This window comes from Mesitornis unicolor, unplaced genomic scaffold (assembly GCF_000695765.1).
Source record: "Mesitornis unicolor isolate BGI_N332 unplaced genomic scaffold, ASM69576v1 scaffold44281, whole genome shotgun sequence".
In the NCBI taxonomy this organism is placed as follows: domain Eukaryota; kingdom Metazoa; phylum Chordata; class Aves; order Mesitornithiformes; family Mesitornithidae; genus Mesitornis; species Mesitornis unicolor.
Genome location: NW_010162586.1, coordinates 3,994 through 22,761, shown reverse-complemented (window position 1 = coordinate 22,761; position 18,768 = coordinate 3,994). Strand labels below are relative to the sequence as shown.

The window sequence follows — 18,768 nt, the reverse complement described above, 5'->3', positions numbered from 1 at the left end:
AGAATTGTACAGGTTATTCTGTAATGTATTTTTATACTGCATTTTTATACTGCTATTTAGTTGTATTCTAAGACATAGGTTCTAACTAACAATAGGGAGAATTCTTTTTTTTAATAAATTGAAAAGTAATGTGCCTTGCAACTTGAAAAAGTGAGATTTGGAGAAGATTTGAAAACAGAAATTTTTGGAACTGGGCCATTAAACCAGCTGAAGACCTGATTGATATTTTGAGATAATTTTGCTATGCTCAATATTATTTATGAGTAATGGCTGTTTTAAGGAATGAAAGCATATTTGTACCTGTCTGGAGTGGTTTTGTGCAAGAAGTCCCAGCTGGAGAAAGCAAGTGATGTTTCCTCTTGTGTAGCACCTGTTTTTGTTTTCAGAGAGGAAACAGAAGAAAATTACTGCAAGGGGTGGTGACACTAAATACAGCTACTGCCTGGCAGAAAGCACATTATCTTGCTTTTACCCAGGTGAAAACACTTCTACCTTGCATCATGGATAGGATCAGAGCTCCAGCTCTGTTCTCTCAGAGGAAAAGACAGAAAGGGATACATTCCCCAAGCCTTTCCTGCAGTTATGAAATAAAGTTCAGTGAATTTGTGATTTTTATTATGCAGAGGAAGATGGGGCTGACCAGAAGGACGTTTTTGATGGAACTGGCAAGAAGAAAAGGCTTCAGAGTAGAAAGTGAGCTAAGGTAGGAAAATGTTTAGAAATAAAAAGTAGCAATTCTGCTTGAAGCATTCTAATGTAATAAATGCAGTCACACAAGTGACTGTGGTTGAAGTTTTTGTCTATGTACTTAGTGGATATACTTTGGTCTTCCCACTATGAAGATGTTTCAAGATTTCTGTGGGTGTTCCTAAGTGGTTCATTTCCATTGTCATCTGAACAGAAAACAGGCAGAATGCAAACACTAGCAAAATTTCTGTTTTTTTCTGCCTCTAAAATCTGTGGTTATACTTTATCTTAAGTCTGTCAGTTTTAATGTGCCTGTTTTTCACTGTGCTGTTTCTCCCATGGAAAACAAAAAAAAAGTAAGGTGCGAAGTTCCAAATGTTTTTTGTGCGATATGTTTCTATGCATTTGTATAGTCTCACTGAAATGAATGAATCATCAGCCATTGTTTATTTCCCCCTGTGAGTTTCAAAATTACTGGCTTACACTTTGGTAGAATCTGGAAGAGTATTGGAGAAAAAAACTTAGGAATAAAATACAAAAGATATGGCATTTCAGGGTCAAAATATACTCCAGCTGCAGATTTGTTTTGTGCGTTTCAATAAGCTAATTCATTTTGAAGGAAGCATTCTTCCAAATAGTGCTTTTCATGAGCGCTAGTTATATCATTATGCAGTTTTCCAAAAGCTACATCATTATGTAGGTTCTCTGAAAAGCTGGAAGAAAACCAAGTATTGATCATTTCTCTGTATCTGTATGCAGTTAGTATACAACTGGATCCTCCCTATAAAAAGCTCATTTCCACAGATTTTTTTCAATCTTATCAACTTTGAAAGCCTGAGGAAGAAGGGAGGATGAAATAATTTGTAAAGTAAGATTCAAGAAGGTATTGGACAGAAGTAGGCAATTAGCATCTAATACAAAACTATTTGAATTCTTGGGAAAAAAAATGAACTGGGCTGTTCTGAATCCTACACTAACAATCCATTGAGGACTGAGTAGAGGCTTTTTAATTTATTGCCAATATTTCAGACTTTAAGTTGTATGCAAGACAGGTGTTATGTTTAATTTCAGCTTAGGTGCTACTGGATAAAACAGAACTATTTAACTGTAGATTTTTGTTTTTGAAAGTGCCAGAGGAAATGCTAAATTTGTTAAGTTCTGTGCCCAGAAAAAAAACCACAGCTGTACAGGTACCAGAGGAAACTGGTGCACAGCAGCTAAACTGCTGCTGCGAGCATAGTGATGGCAAAGTTCCCAGATCTGCAGCTTAGTAAAAATACATTACATATGAATATTTTATATAAAGTGAAATAAACCACAGGAAGCAGAAGTTCTATGTCTTTAACTGATTTTATTTTTTCACTCAAGTAAAGATGTGACAATTTAATTAAAGTAGAACCTAGCAGGGTTAAATAATAATAAACCCAACAGTATTTCATGGAGATTCATCTAACCTTTATTTGTGATCTTTTAGATTAAAATAAATTTGGATTATTTTTTTTCCAATGTACTCTGCTCTGCAAGTTGCACAATATGGAGAGAAAGGAATTGTGCTATATCACAACAGTTTTCATATTTTTGAAGTATATTATGTTCAATACATTCTTATATTTACAAAACATAGTATATAGAATCATAGAATGATTTGGGTTGGAAGGGACCTTAAAGATCACCTAGTCCAACTCCTTTGCCATGGGCAGGGACACCTCCCACTAGACCAGGTTGTCAGGTCTGTTTGAAATGTACTGTATGTGCACAAGGCTGTTACCAGTGTGGGCTTGCAGGAGGTCATGAAGGCTTGCAAAAGGAGACGGCTGCCATCAGGACAAGTATTTTCCAATTCCAGTCTTATTTCTATAAAACTAAGCCAAGTAAAGACATTGTTTGGCTTTGCTTTTCCCCCAAGAAGTTTAGGAATCTGTTGACTGATATCAGTTAATTTTTTCAGGTATTTCAGAGATACTGTGGTCCTAGAAGTTCATGAAAATGAAGAGTTTCCTTCTTTATCTGTTGTTGTATTTGTGGGTGACAGCACTATCCTGGAGTGTGTGTGGAGGAGAACACTAGGAATCGCTCAAAATTTCCTACCAAGTTAGTAGTAAACTTGCAGTAAACTTGCTCAGGAACATTTGCAGGTTAGGTAGAAATTCACAAATTATCCTAAGCATGTATGTAACTTTTTCTTGAAACATAACTTTGTCCCTGTTCACTGTTTTCCTGTGGAAGGTGCAGAACTGTGTCTTTTTAATCATGAACTGTCATGGGATTCTTTCCAATGTTTTTTCCAGTACATTAACACAAATTTAGTATAAATGACTTTGCATGACTGCAAATGTACGCCATATAATCTATTGAATGATAATCTGTAAATTTTATGTTCACTAAACTAAGGTATCAATTTTGTAAGAGACTGGCCTCTTAGTACTAAGGAAGTATGGATGTAGATGGAGTCCATAATTCATAAGATTTGTCATGAACATTTGACAATGCCATATGTAAAGACATTAATGTAAGTACAGAAAAGTTAGATTTACGAAAAGATATTACTAAGCTTTAAAGAATTATTGTTAAGTCTTTTTAATACTGTAAAGCTTTCATTCATTGATCAGGAATATTGGGAAGGGACTGTCAGGTATCATAAAGCAGCCTTTTTCATTATGGTACTGCTCCTGCAAGCCAAATATTTTCAGAGTTGCAAAAAATATGTAATAGGATAGTGTCTTATGGAAGGCAAATTATGCTGAAAGAAAGAAAATGCTACACTTACAGTAGCTGTCAGGCTAGTATTTCTTCAAAGCAGATTCAGTGACTGGAATAGATATATTGTGATATGAAAACTCAACTGCTTCCCATCTCCTAATATACAATATACACTACAATTTTCAGGAAGTGCGTGGTAAGTAAATGTGGCAATAGCAGCTCTGTATTCACGTACAGTTGGGTTCAGGAAAAAAAAAGAAAAATTCTTCTTGTGTACTTCTTGACAGTGATTCTGTCACTCATATTGTGGCTGAAAACAACTCTTACGTGGAGGTGCTGGACTGGCTGAGAGGACAGGCTGTGGGTAACAGCTCCAGGTTTGAACTACTGGATATCTCCTGGTTCACAGCCTGCATGGAAGCAGGAAGACCAGTTGATTCTGAAATGAAGTATCGTCTCATGGTAAGACAGATTAAAATGACCTTCAATACCTTTTATATCAGTGTCTGGTAATGCCAAGTTAATATGTTGTCATGTTACAAACTGGTAATATACATAATTCCTGGGGAAAAAAACAAAACAACAGAAAAAGAAAATTTAAAAAGGGTGCTATTAATGGGGAAATATCCATCAGTGAAGCACTTGCTGTTATTGTGGTACTTGTGGTATTTCCACAAATACTTCAACATTATAGTAAATGTCCCACTGAGAGCAGTGCATTTTAATGGGCTCATGTTGGAATACTTTGGCTCTTCGAAACAGTACAAAAGTATGAAAGCCTTTGCTATTTGGAAGCGATCAGCTAATTTCTGGGCCCTTGAAGGACCAGTGAAATGAAGGCTACTGCAGTCTGTGGACAGGTATTTACAGACTTGGTATCGTCAAGTAAAACTATGCTAAGAAAAAACGTTTTATTTCGTTGTATTATCTCTCAATGGGAGCTGTAAATCAGAGGATATTGTGAATGGCAACCTGATTATTTGGCGAATGGTGCTTGACCTTGAAGCAATTGGTGATGACTTTTTTTTTTTTTTCCCCCTGATCTATACCTGAAAAAGTTTTGTGCTGATTTCTCAAATTGGAGCATAGTGTGAAGTAGTGATATTCAATACCTCCAGTACAGACTGTAAATGATGAGGGTGCGGTAGGGTGGCTGTCTGTGCTGTGCACAGCACGATGACAGTGCTGGGCCGTGAATGAAACCCTGTACTGTGGCAGGGTGAACCTGTTCCTGTGTTCTGCATGCACATGAGCTTCACAGCGATGGATTTAACATGGACTGGTGAAGAAATTAGTATGTCAAGAGAAGTAGAAGCCTGATCTATAGCTCTCTGAAGTGAAGTGAGGGATCCCTGCTGATTTCTGAGGGTCTGGATTAGGCTCTGTGTGAACTATGACCCCACTACAAAATGATAACTAGGAAACCTGTGAACACTGGGACCACGGCAGGATCTACAGTGTGTATCTTCCTGTGAGGCAGAGGATGCCAGAACATTTAACAGCAATATTGCACTACTACTACTTCATTCTGATGTTTAGATTAGGAAGGATGATTCATAAATACCACCCTTCCCAAAGAAAAACTGTAGCTTCTGATCCATTTTTTCAGTCATCTTTCATTGCTAGACACTGTTTTCCAGGATTTTACATGTAAGAATTACTGTTTAATAACATTCCGGGGGAAAGGAGTGAATATACCAAATGGAGCTGTCGCTCTCAGACTCAACATAATTCCATGACAGAATACGTGTTTGTACTTTCAATCCTTCCAATGAACTATTTTTGCAGTATATTTATAATATTTTCAGTGAATCTGCTGGGGAGAGAATAGACCAAAGAAATTAATGCAAAACAGAAGAAAACTGAAAACCTTGTAACTACTGCATTATGTAATCTTACAGACAAATAGGTCATAAAAATAGAAATACGGGGAATACAAAGAAATTCTCTAAATAAGAAATCAATCCAAAATGTGAACAAAATCCTGTGAGCTTTGCTGAAAGTTTCACATCAGGAATTAAAGTAAACCAAATTACCCTTTATGTACATTCTTCATTTCAGCAGTGCGTGAAGACCTATAGATTCAGATACCTCATAAAATAACTTTTCATAGATCTTTCTTCCTTTTCAAAGCAAGAAATGCCTTTGTCTTTCTCTAAAATGTCTCCAGTGATGCTGAAGCTTATTACTTTTTTTTTTTTAACCAATGAGAAGGCTACTGCAAGGTTTGAACTGCCTTAGTTTTTTTCTATATAGAAAAGTTCTTCTGGAATACTGCTGGAGCAGAAACATCTCAAAAGGTAGCAGCACTGTCAGGAGATCATTATTACACTTTGAGACTGGCTCTGCAAGTAGGAGCTTCCATTCTTATTGAAACACAAAAATTTAATGCTAATAAATGTAGAGTGCAATAAGCAAGTGAGTGACAGTTGTACCATTGACTTTAAAGCTTATAGTTAAGACCAATCTTAATTATATTGTAGCTCTAAAGTAGTAAACATTTTTGTAAAGCAAACAAGAAAGGAAGAAAGAGGATTCTAGACATTCAGCAAATTTAGAAATAATTTTATTATTGCAGTGTCACAATGGTTATTTTTTTCTGCCTTGAGAAATGAGGAAGGATTGAAGTAAAGGTTAATTTTCTTTTTAAGTACTAGACCGAACTTGGACATAGTGTAATTTAATTGGAGTTTCGCTGAAGACAAATCTGGTCCATTATGTCAGTCTTGTACAATGTGAAATGAAAGTGAATTAACAAACCTTGAAGGCAGGCTGCATCATAAAGGCTTTGAGGTAAAAGGAATGAATTGCAGTGGGGGAATGTTTGGGGTGAAATCTCATCTACACGCAGGTTGGTGGTAAATTCCCACTAATATCAATAGCAGTAAGATTCCATCTTTGAGATGTTATTATTTGGAAGGTTGTTCTTCATTCAGGGCATTTATTGTTAAGTATTACTAAAAAGAAATGTCCTTCTCCATGCAAAACAAGGGGAATAAAGTCAGGGTTACAGACCATTAGGTAACATATTAATTACAGTTGTCACTAAAATACATCTTTCTGTGGTTATGAATGATCCAAGAGATGTTCTGATGCTAGTGATTTATAGAGTATAAAAGGTTGGGTGACCAAATCCAGGATGGTCTGAAATCTTATTGATCTATTTGGTAACAGTTGATTTTTATAGCTAATAGCCATTGTTTCATTTAAAATAAGCAAGGGAAGTGTGGTAGCCAAAGATTTGCTTTAAAGGGAAATAAAAATATTTCTCTGGAAAAGGAATGCCTTTGTCCAGAGGCACCTTCCTCACCACAAGCAGATGGGTATCCTGGACAATAGCAGAACATGGAAATCAATATGTATGCCAGGGCATCCCCACATGCTAGAAAGTAGTGCTGTTTCCTGGGTTATGGAAAAAAAGGCAGAGGGGAAGCTTTCAGAGGGATAAAAAGAAAGGAAAAGAACTGCAAGTGTATTGGCATCCTCAGCACCATTAGGAACTGTGCTGTGACTCTGCCTCTTCTGTCTTTTCCTCAGTTAAATCTCAAAGTTGTTGGTTAGTTATTATTTTTAGAAAGGAAAAAAGATTTATTTCCTTGAACAAAGTATTTCCCTCCACATTAGGAAAAGGAACTACTGTGTCTTTTGATCGCTTGCCGTATCATTTTGCAGGCAACTCATATTTAACACTTTCCAGAGTGTCTCACTCTGTTGCCTCGTGAAAGAGAGAGGCTCTAACTAATGGAAGAAATCCTTCATACTGACAGTAAGACTTTCCCAGAAAATAAAATGAAACATATAAACTTGGCTGCCTTCTCTTCATAAAATGCTGGATATCAGCAGACTTTATTATTTGATCAACACTGTCTGGACTTTACAAAGCTGCTGGTTGTAGAATAATGTGGCCTGACACAGGCTCTAGTATCTGCGCACCTTATTCACTGCTGCTCCATTTTCTCTCTCTTTATTATTTCCCTATGTCATTATATTTCTTTGTGTATTAAAACAATAGTTTGTCAAAGAGCGAAGTAGTCCTCTACAAGATTAATTCTGTAACTGATCCTCTCTGGTCTACAAACTGATGAGAACGGTACAGGCTGATTTTCCTGCTTATGCCATGTAGAAAATGTCACTGTGAAGGAGTGGCAGTGACATTCACTGTTACTGCAGCCTGGGTTTGGGGTACAAACTCTGACTAGCTCTAGCAATTAGGTAGCCTATTTCAGTGGTTACCCCTGTGCAGTGTACCATAATTTCATTTTAATGTAGTGGAGTTATCTGCAAAAAATAAAATAATAAAAAAACCTTAATATTTACATTTTTCTCATATTTGTAGTTTTTTCTTCCCAGTACTACTATTTTGAAGCAGTGTGAGTTTGCAGCATTGTCTGTTCTACACTAATTGCTACTGGATGAAACTTTAGGTTTGTCCCATAATCTGTACAAATGATTTTATCCCTTCTGGTCCTTCCACCAAAAAGCAATATCAATCCTGTTCTTATGTTCTGCTGATGATAGGGAGATAATCTCTGTAGTCCTCATGCAGACAGCATAATATTCCCTAAAAATCAGACTATAGTAATTAGTCTGCTAGACATTTTTGCTGTTGATTTCTAGCTGAAGTTTCTTCTGTTTTTGTATGTAATCAAGTCCTGTTGATTAAAAGCATAACTATTGCTAATTAAGAAAAATGCTCAAATATCTTTGCTAAGGCAGGAATAGGATGGTTATGTGCCAGTTTATCACCCTCTTAAACGCATAGTTTCTGTGTTAATTTTGCTCTCATCCACAATGCCAGGTTATGCCACATGTAAGGCTCTTGTTTTTGTGTGTCTATGTCTTAATGAAGATTATAGCTTATTATATTTTCTATTCAGTAATATTCAGTTTGTTCATAGTCTTTGCAGCTGGCACTATCATTTCAAGCAGTATTTCAAGCTGTAATTGATCATATTTTTTATGATTTTTATGATTTAAAATCAATTTTAAAGTATAATTTATGAATGTGTGCAAAAGTGGATGACTAGTAGTGCTGTTGATCCTGGCTGAAACCCATTTTGGTTATTCCCAAGAGTGGTCTTACACATAAAATAGCTTCCTTTCTTTCAGTGTATACTATGAAAACTGCCCTATAATTCACTGCTGCTTCAGCTGTGCAAGCAAATGCCTTTTTTTCTGTGTGCGAAAATACTATGATTTAACTATTCTGTATCAAATACAAAGGCAATTTAGCATTAAATTATATGTGAGGTGTGTATGTGTGAAGGAACATGCATGTATTTGTAGGTTTTTCTAGCACAGATGCTAGCTTTATGTTTGTATGTCTTTGGATACAGGGGAATAAAGGGCTCATTATTCCATTATTGGTGTGAAAACTTCCTCCATGTATCTTTGTGACATTTTTTGTTGTTTTTGTTGAACCATTTCCCTGTGGCTTTTGGATAGTGCAGTGCAATGTGTTTTTGACAGATCTGCCGAATGTTTTCAGACAAAATGACAAATAACGAAAAGTATGTAGAAATGCTGAGAACAATTTGGATGTTTCCAAAGTATTTTTTATTTGGGCACTTTCAATGAAAGCAAAGGAATTAAAGGACTGGGCATATAAACCAGTGGTAAAGCTGGTGCCAGGATGTCTTTTTCCAGTTGCTTACTGGTCAGAACACTTGTATGTTGAGGCCTCGCGCTCAGGACTCTGTGCATCCTGTCTTTCTGGAGAATTACCTTCCCACCCTGCTACAGTGGGAGTGGGTTACTCACAGGCATTTTCATTGATCCTTGTTAATTTTGGATGGAACAAAATTAGGCAAAAAGCAAGTGAGCATTTAGGGTGGCATGGTGCTTGGGAAATTCCCATTGAATATTTGGCTCCTGACTCCTTTTCCTTGTTCCAATGAACACCTAGAAATGATGTCTGGATTGCCTCAGCATGTATGGAAGGGGCTGAGTGAGAAACCACATCATAAAGTGAACACTGGCTGTTAGATGGAAGGGTGGAAATGACTCTTCTGTGGTTGTCGGTAAATGTTTCCTTTGCTTTATAATGACCCCAAAATAGAACATTTAGCTTAATGAATTAAATCCAAATAAAAAATGTTTTCCTTCATTTTACCTGGAAGAGCCCCAGGTAAATTCCAGGTAAAATGAAGGAAAACATTTTTTATTTGGATTTAATTTTTTATTTGGATTTAAAATGGGGGGGGAAAGCTTATTTTGAAGTCATACAAACATTTTTCCTCTACTACTGAATTGAGCTACAGATCAAAAAAGCCAGTTATTTGAGCATCTCTATTTTTATTTTTTTTTTCCCCTCCTTGGTCTGACATGCTGATCTTTATTGAATCATCTATTATTTTCTGGGAAAACTTTCTGTTCTTTCAAGTTTATCCACTCTTAAAGCTTTGTAGTTTTTCAATATTACTGCAATAACAAGAGTAATACTAGAGAGACTTGCCATGTAGAGAGGGACTTTTTTTTTAAATGACAGTGCCATTGAAAACGCCCAGCAAGAACTTACTGCAGAAAATAAAAAATCCCAGTAATCACCAGATAAACTGGTATTGTCAGTGCAGCCAATGTGAAGTTAAATGGTTTTCCTAGGAATATTGTAGGAGCTCTATTATTATCTTACCACATTTAAATGTACATATTTTGGGCTCATGAAATGTATTTTTGGTATACTAAGTTATTTGACAGGTGTGTCACCAACCCTTCTCCCATGGTTGTTTTTTTTTTCCTTAGGAACAAGATCGGTCTCCTCCTTTAAATACACCTGAATCAGAAATGCCATCATTTATTGCAAGCAAGGTATCACAGTATTCGTGTCAAAGGAAGACAACTTTAAATAACTACAACGTGAAATTCACGGTAATACTTATTCTATCCATGAAATAAAAACTAGCAGAAGTAAAATAATTAGTTCAGTACTTGCATAAGTATGTGCAAGTATGTGCCATCATCTGTGACACCTTCAGCAAATTCATGAGTTAAATGGGCAGCACAATGATAACAAATTTTAAGTTATAAATCTACCACATTAAAATTAAAATCGAATGCAAGCTTAATTGCACCTTTAAGTATTGCCGAAAGCTTAACATGGTGGATCTTTAAATACACTAATAGCTTATAAACACATGAATTTTTAAAGCAAATGATAGAATAACATTCTGAAAATGTCTTTTACCCTTTCATCACAGTCTTATTTGACAAGCTGGAAGTAATAATAAGCAAAAGTTTGATTTAGGTCAGTCCAAGATGCTTCGCAATTGCTGTACTGCCTTCTCGTTTGCCCAACTGTTCAGTTCTTCAAAGTTTTCACAATTGTTTAGTTATGAACATGGATTACATGATCAATGTAATTAATTGAACATGAGAAAAAAAACCCTTAAATTGTATAATGAACTAGAAATCTTAGAGACTGTCATATATCCTATTTAATGCCTGTAATGTTACACAGTTCAGTGGGTATGAAGAGCCTCAGTCATCTAGTCTAAATTCCTCTTAAATTATTGTGCCTAATGTCTCCTCTTGGCTGGCACTGGATACTCAATGACAGCCATTTAAGAGGAAACGTTTGACAGAGAGAATCTAACATAGTGTAGTCCAAATAAATCTGGCATAGTTACATTCATATCTGTCAACTATAACATGAAACACCTCCTCGTCTTTCTAAAGTTTTATTATTTATTTTTGTAATATTTATACTTTTTATGCTTTTACTTTGTGTGCCTATAAAAGTAAATATTATTTATAAGTTCCAAACAAAAAGAATAACAACAGATAGTAGTAATTAGAGATTTAGTATTTATTAAATTTAGTATTTATTAATTTAGTACATACTAAAACCTCTGGGAATTCAGAACTAAAGATAAACCTAAGAGCAGCTATGAAGTGTCTTGATCTGCGAATGCAGTTAAAAATTAAGCAACCTAAATTTTGCCTTGTAGTAATGCTTTGAAATAATAATCAATTACACCAATTATATATCAGTGTTTATGGTACTCAAGTAGGCTGAACTGTTTGCTTATTTTAAAAAACTTCCCTTTTTGGGCAATTGAATTTTGACCATGCTTTTAGCCTGAGGCTAGATTAGAGGCCTCCTGAGGTCTCTTCCAGCCCCAATGATGCCAACATTCCCAAAGCAGCTGCTTTTGAAATGGCTACCCTGACTCACCTCCTGCTAGAAAAACAAAGCTGGGAATGTTATCATTTAACCTCTTGAAAGCAGTCATTATTTTTTGCTGTTCACAGAAATTAAATACATGATGCTGTAGGGGAAGATGTCAGACCAAATATAGTATGACCCAAAGATTCTGTAAAATACTGGCCTTCTTGGAGAAATAGAAAGTGACTTAGTTCTACACTTTCTGAAAACAGTGGAATGTGGAAGTCTGACTTCTTGTTGAAGGACACTTCTCAGTCATTCTGAAGGTGAAAAATTTAAAAGTAATGGATAATGGCAAAGTACAATGGCTGCTCCTAGAAGACGCAAGGTTGAAGTGATATTTAATTATCATTACTTTCTTTTCTTTTTTTCTTAGTTCTGGAAATATCTGATATCTTTGTAAATTCTCACAGTATTTTTCCATTTTCAAATACTGGGTACTATAACTCTAGTGAATATATAGTTTGTCATCTAGCTGTTGAATTTAGTCCAAGATTCAGTTCAAATGAAAACTATGATAGCAGCAACATATTAATTGAGTGGTTTGTTATAGCTGTGTTTCATGAAGAGTCAGTCCCTAAATTGCTTCCAGGTTTATCATTGCAACAGTCTTAATGTCAGCCTACAACATATATTTGATAAGTGAATTTAGCTGAACACATTGGAGGGAGGGCATGTTTAATGACTGAAGCACTGAGACTCCCTTCTGTTATCCTATATATCAAACATTTCTGAGTCTGGGTAGAAATTAGGTTTCGTAATGATAAAGGTCGCGGTATTTCATCCTTGTACTTTGAGAGCAACTCTTCTCAGTTAAAATACAGCATGATTTCTGGAGGTGATACTGGACAAGCTGATAATGCGTATGCCTCACATCTGCATCTTGACAGTTGTAATATAACTCCTTGGGGCTGTTGTTATTTTTCCTCACAACCAAAGCTTGCAATGACAGCTGAAGGCTTGGGTGTTTATGGACTGCAAGAGCTGGTCTATGCCCTGGAGGCCTGTCAGTTAGTCTGCCTAATGTCACAGGAGCATGATTTTCAGTTTTGGTGGTATAATTCACTTGTGCATGCTGTGGGTAGCCAACCATTAAATGACAGATTTTCCCTGGCTTGATGCCATACATCCTAAAAATTAGGTCCAAACCATCTTGAATTATGTGTTGATGATAGTATTTTGTTATAACTTTATTCTGTGAGCTAGAGTTGTTTCTTTTTCTTACAAATTTTCTGTTTTCTTTGGTTAGCTTGAAGATGATGATTTTTGATCTTGCCTATAACAGGCACAAGAGCATTATTTGCTTATTCATTCTTGGATGAACTCATGGATTCCTCCTTTTACTGGACTTTGCCCTGATGCCTTGTATCAAAATCCTCTTTCAAATGAGTAGTAGTTGTGTTTGAGAGAGAGTGGTAGCTACATTTGACATTTTGTAGTCTCTTCAGCAGAGCAGGAGGACAGTCACTACTAGGAAGTGATATGTGTACAACGAGGATTTGAATATGCTAATTTCCTGGGAGAGACACTTCAGGAGACTTAATTTCTCCAGAAATTGGTAAATAGTGATCAGTTTTAATCTTGACTCCTATTCTAGATATATTTTACCATGTAAGAGCATTTATTAAAACCACATAGCAGAGATATTTGATGAGAGCTCATGAGGACAATGTGATGGTTTAACACACTAGATGCAATTTCTATGTTCAGCTGTCCCATGTTTTCTTTCTATTGTAGTAGCCAGAAAATAACTTACAGAAAGGTGCAACAAACCAGTTTTACATCATGGAAGAAGCTACAGAAGGATTGACAAAGACTGTGTAGATGTGAAGGTTTCATGGCTATGTTCAGTATGGGGCAAATATTACCCAAATTACATTTTTTTTTTTTTTTTTTTGTGAGCTGTTGAGTAGTAACAGGGCCTGTTATGTGAAGAATAGACGAAGTATGCCAAATTGCAGGGCAAGGAGGAGACAGTGGGATTGTGTGGCAGTTTACGGAGGAGAAGTACAACCCCTTCAGACTTGTGGGGCCTCATGCGGTCTTTGGGTCATTGTACCTTTGGTCATACTGTGGCCTCATAGTATATAGTTTGGGAACCACTGCCACTGGCTTTACTGATTTGAATGCAACTTAATTCATAGCCCTGACTCCACAGGTGAACTGCAGCTGTTCAGGTGGGTAAAGATGCGCAAAACAAAAGGGCAAATAATTTCACCAGAGGTTGTACCTTAGCATGTTTCCTTTATGTTTGTCTTAAACATTAATGTTATTATGGAATATAATATTACAATATCGTTCTCTGACTCATTTGTAAATAGCTAGCCATCTTCCCCCCCTCCCACTGCAAATGTACACTTGGGGGCTGCATTGTGTATTCATGTGGTAAAATAAATGGAGTCATTCTGCTGTGCCCAAGAGGAGTTGTTGGATTTGAATATTAATACCAGACTCCAATAAAATTCAGAAAGACATTCTTCTGTGCAGAAAACACAATTTAATTCTTACAGAGGAAACTAATTAAGTCAGAGGCAAATGGTTCTGTGATTCTGAGGCTTATTGCTAGTGTACTGAATGTTACTCTGCTTTGGCAGAGTATTCATTACTCATGGTAATGTGAATGTGGATGTATAGCATGGAAAAGATGTTTGGTCTAATTTCTACCTTGTTAGAAGAAAAAAATAATGTATTTTTTGGTTTTTCTTCTTTAGTACCTACAGAAATATATATCAATTATGTCAATAGCTCAGACTTTATTACTTTCCATTTTAAAACAGACCTCAGGAGAACCTCAGCTTTAATTTTATAATAAGCTTGGGAGCTCTGTAGGTAGAAAACCACTAGCTGAATGCATAGCCTTAATAACATGTACTGTCTTACTGACATAGCTTACTTCAGTAAAAATTCTCCAGATGGTACGTAAAAATTGCAAATTTTGTAAATGTATGTGCAGTGTATACCTATCCAAAATGGAGTGGTGGTTTTGTCTAAGGAGGAAATATGTCCTCATTTTTAAGGTAACTGGGAGGGTGCTCCTTAAAATACAGTCAGAATAGAAATATACCTGCACTTTTTAGCAATACAAATTAGTATGTATACATCAAGCCTGTGCTGCTTTCATTGACCATATTAATAGATGTAATATAAATTTAGCATTTTATGTTTCTTTTTACACTGTGTCTTTTTATCTAGGGAAGTATTACATGATTGACACTAACTGCATTATTATGCTCTGTCAGCAAATCTTTTCTCACAATTGTCTTGTTTTCGTTCACATTATGTGGAGAAATATGGAAACTTCTCAGGAGTACCACTTTTTTTTCTGTTGTAAGAAGTTAACCTGTTATTACTGGTTAATATGAGAAGCAACTGGAGCTAACATATTTATTTGTAATAACAATGTATATACAAGGACCCTGAGATTGTGCACATTATACTATTACTGTTATTCTCTCAGCTCCTTTGTTTCTCCAGTGTGATGTGATGATGTGAAAAAAATCTTTGGACCTGGGCAAGTATTGGGCTTTTCAGTTCAGATACAAAAAAAACCCCCACAAAACCTTAAAAAAAAATCAGATTGAACCAAAATAGGTAATTTTATTTCGTTGGAAGTCACTTTAGCCAACACTACAGGTTGGCTCAAAGTGCTTAGTTCTCCTTGAAATAAGCACCTGAAAGTATTTTCTCTCTCTGTGTATACAAAAGGTACCCACATGCACTGTGTCTCTTCCGGTTGACACTGAAAATTAGGATTTACACTGGGGAAAGTGAGAAGAAAATTATTTGAATGGATTGTTTGTTCTAAATCTCTTTAAAATCACTTTGGTTAGTTTTGAATGGACACCAAAACCCTAGCAACAGAAATGTGATAAGAAATAGAACCCACCCTTTGGATTTATGGCTTACTAAATATACTTCAAGTAGAAAACAGTAATTGAGAGGAAAAGCAATTTAACTGACATTGCTGTTCTGAGTATAATAGTCTTTCAACCAAATATCATGTAGGATTTTTTTTTTGTTTAGCTCGCTTGCTATTTAGCTCTTTAATGGATTAAGTTCACCTGCACAATAGTATGTTACTATTTTTTTTATTTGTGCTGCAGTAGCAATTGCAGGCTTAAGTAAAATGGAGGCCTTTTATTTTATAAGAGATGCTTTACAAACACGTTGTAAAAGACAAAGCCCTGGAGAGTTCATAGTCCTAACAGACAGTAAATGAAAGACAGTGAGGGAAACAATGGTAGGGAAGTCTGAAGCAGTTTTCCAGGCTTATACAGCAGAAGAGCAGACATGTGCCTTGTCCATGAAGCTGTTATGATTTCTTTACAAAGCAGATTAGATTTAAAGTATTTTCTTGATAATATAATATTGGCAATATCTATTCTCACAGACTCTTAAACTGAGGTTGTTAAAGACTCTTTTGCAAGTAGCAGTGGAACTTCTCTGGCAGTCTCATTGAAATCAGCAGAATGTTATGAAGCATAGCATGGGACCATTGGCTTGTTTTGCTTTTCTGAATCTGAGTGGACTCACATACTCTGATATTAATGTTGGAAGTTATTGGGTTAGCTGTTCAGCAGGCATAAACCAGCATAACATCACTAGTTATTTTTTTTTTTCCTGAGAGATAGTCTCATATATTAGCTGGGAATCTTGCTCTCTGTGTTGATTTCAGAGTTGTGATTTTTAGCATTTATAATATAATATTTTAGTGTGCATTTTTACATACACAGGATGCTTATTGGTAGCTTTGCTAATGATATTCTATCTTATTAGGTCTCAAATATCTATTTTAATTAAATAGTTTATTTAAATTAAATGAGCTTCAAAGTCTCTGTCAATGCATCCATCCTCTTCCTTATTTTTTGCATATTCATCAAAATCTTTGTGTAATTTTGCATCTGACCTGCTGTGATCTGGAAGTCCATCCCCAAATTTTTCCATAGCTCATGTCTCACCAACATACATTCCACGATTTGGGAGAGAGAGAGAAAATTTTCAGTAACTGAAGAACTTAAATGTAACCCAGTTATCTTTCACATATAATTAGAGCAATCCCTGCAGAATATTCAAGAGATCCTGAAAGTCCCATGTGTTCAAAATCTCTAGAAATTTAGTTTCCTGTTAAACTACTACCTTTTAAACAGGCAATCTGAGTATTGATCTGATTGACAAAAAAATGGTGAGATCTTTAATGTAAAAGAAACACCAAGGTTTAGAATAAATGAGGGATCAGTAACTTTCTTTTTTATATCATCTTAAATAGATTTCACCAGAGTTCTAATAGATTGCAAGCTTTTTCTCAGCCACTATAAGAGTTTCATGTGCTTTTTCCTCTGGAATAGTATTCCATATGGACTATAATATTCAATAGACAACAACTCTGCTTGGATATCAATTGCCTTTGATTTTTAAAGCAGAAAAATTCTATCAAGAAGAATGTCAAAAGCAGTTTTATGTAAAAAGACAGATCTGTAATTGCAGCGTTTGCAGGCAATGTTTTGTAAAGGGAATAATGAATATTCAAATTATTTAATTGTTTATTTAAAACAGCATAATGAGCTTTGCAAAGGCAGGAGAACACTGAAAAATGCAAGCTAGAATGAGAAAAATGCTTTGATTATACTTTCTTATTGACTCAACAGCCTCTGAGTAAAATGCTACATGAGATTGTCTTTTGCAATAATAATGGTGACACAGCTTTTCTGAAAACTGCCCTCCTACTAGTAGAAAGGGGACAATACCTCTCTGGTACTGCCATATGCAGACTCATTTATCATGATGCCTGATTATTCAGTGTAGCATACATCTATTTAAATGTGTGCATGTGAGAGGCCATCTATGGGAATGAGAAAAAAAAATCCTTAGACTTTCTGAGCTTCCTAATCAAGAAGATGACTTTGCCAGTCTGTCATTACTACATACTGCTGAGCAGGTACTTACAAGAGCTGCTTTTCCACTACGTGTTTGTCTTTATAGACTATTTTGCAATAAGGTAGCAACTATATCTTTTTGTTTTTGTCCTCTAATGAATTGTTCTAGTGTTAAATGGAGTTTTCTGAAATTTCTTGCCAGCCACTGCTTTCTTGAGTATTCATATACAAAGATCGTAAAGAGAGAAAAAGAATGCAAAAGTAATTATGATTTTGTGACTGTAAGCCTCACTTTCAGCAAGAATTAACATATTATATTGCATGAAAGGAAAGAATCTTTGAAGCTGATAAAGTATAAAATAAATCAGAACCTGGAAGAACATAATAAAAACTCACAGCAAAGGAAACATCTGACTACTATCACCCCACTAGAAAAATATATTTCCCCATTTGCCTTGCAGTACGGTGTATACTCTGTTTTTTTTCTTTCATATGAAAACTAGGATGAATGTATCAGATGGTCTATTTTTCTAGAAAAGGCCAAACAATGAAATATGGAATATAAATAATTTACATTCATTGTGAAAGTTATATTTAATTAAAAGAAGATTTCATTTTTAATGATCTAAATCATTGTAGCTCAAGTAAAATCTTATTGTTGTCTAAATCAGGCTGTATTCTTTCACTGTAGGATGACAGATGCTGTTCACAGTTCCACAGATGTAATAAAGAAACAACTTCACTGGGTTTGCTTCTATGTCAGTTTGGAACTGACTCCAGTTCACCTTCAAGTATTATTCATATAGTATTTAGGATGCTGAAAGGCCTGCTGGCTTTTACTTGGCTTTATCTTCCAATATAAAGCACGTTAATGCTAAGATAAAAATCAAAGTAATATCTAAAATTATTTTTTTAAACTATATATTGATACACTTATTTACAAATTAATTGAAAACTGAGCCTAAATGTGAACAGAGATCCCATAAACACTGAGTGCAGGAAAAAACTGTTTAATCTTATTCCTCCCTACTATCCACTGCAGTCATTGTTCTAGTAAGCCATTTGCTGTCTTTTGATATCTGTATCACAGGGTGTTACTCATCCTTATTCTAAAAACATTTCTGAACAGACACTTGGACTGCAGCTCAGCTCAGTGATAATTGCAGGCAGATGCACACTGACAGCCACTTTGTTGTTTTGCAATGCCTTGTGGGTCAAAGAAGAAGGAGTAGGCTGGAAAACAGGAAGGATTTGAGGCAACTGATGTAGTGGGACATACGCTCCTTTCAAGGCTGGGATCTGTAAGATGCTCTTGAGAGACTGGCTGAAAAATAAAATATGGGA

The 18,768-nt window shown here is 35.6% G+C and overlaps 1 protein-coding gene across 1 annotated transcript in view; it reads left to right on the top strand.

Moving 5' to 3' along the window:
• Positions 1–500: 500 nt before the first annotated feature.
• Positions 501–18,768, top strand: part of LOC104547828 (DNA nucleotidylexotransferase-like) — a gene marked incomplete at its 3' end in the record, with an annotated part of 21,284 nt that continues 3,016 nt past the window's right edge. Inside the window, exons 1-3 of the mRNA XM_010193669.1 lie at positions 501–703; positions 3,675–3,849; positions 10,129–10,254. Coding sequence (XP_010191971.1) covers positions 501–703; positions 3,675–3,849; positions 10,129–10,254 — 504 coding nt within the window. The remainder of the gene's footprint in view (positions 704–3,674; positions 3,850–10,128; positions 10,255–18,768) is intronic.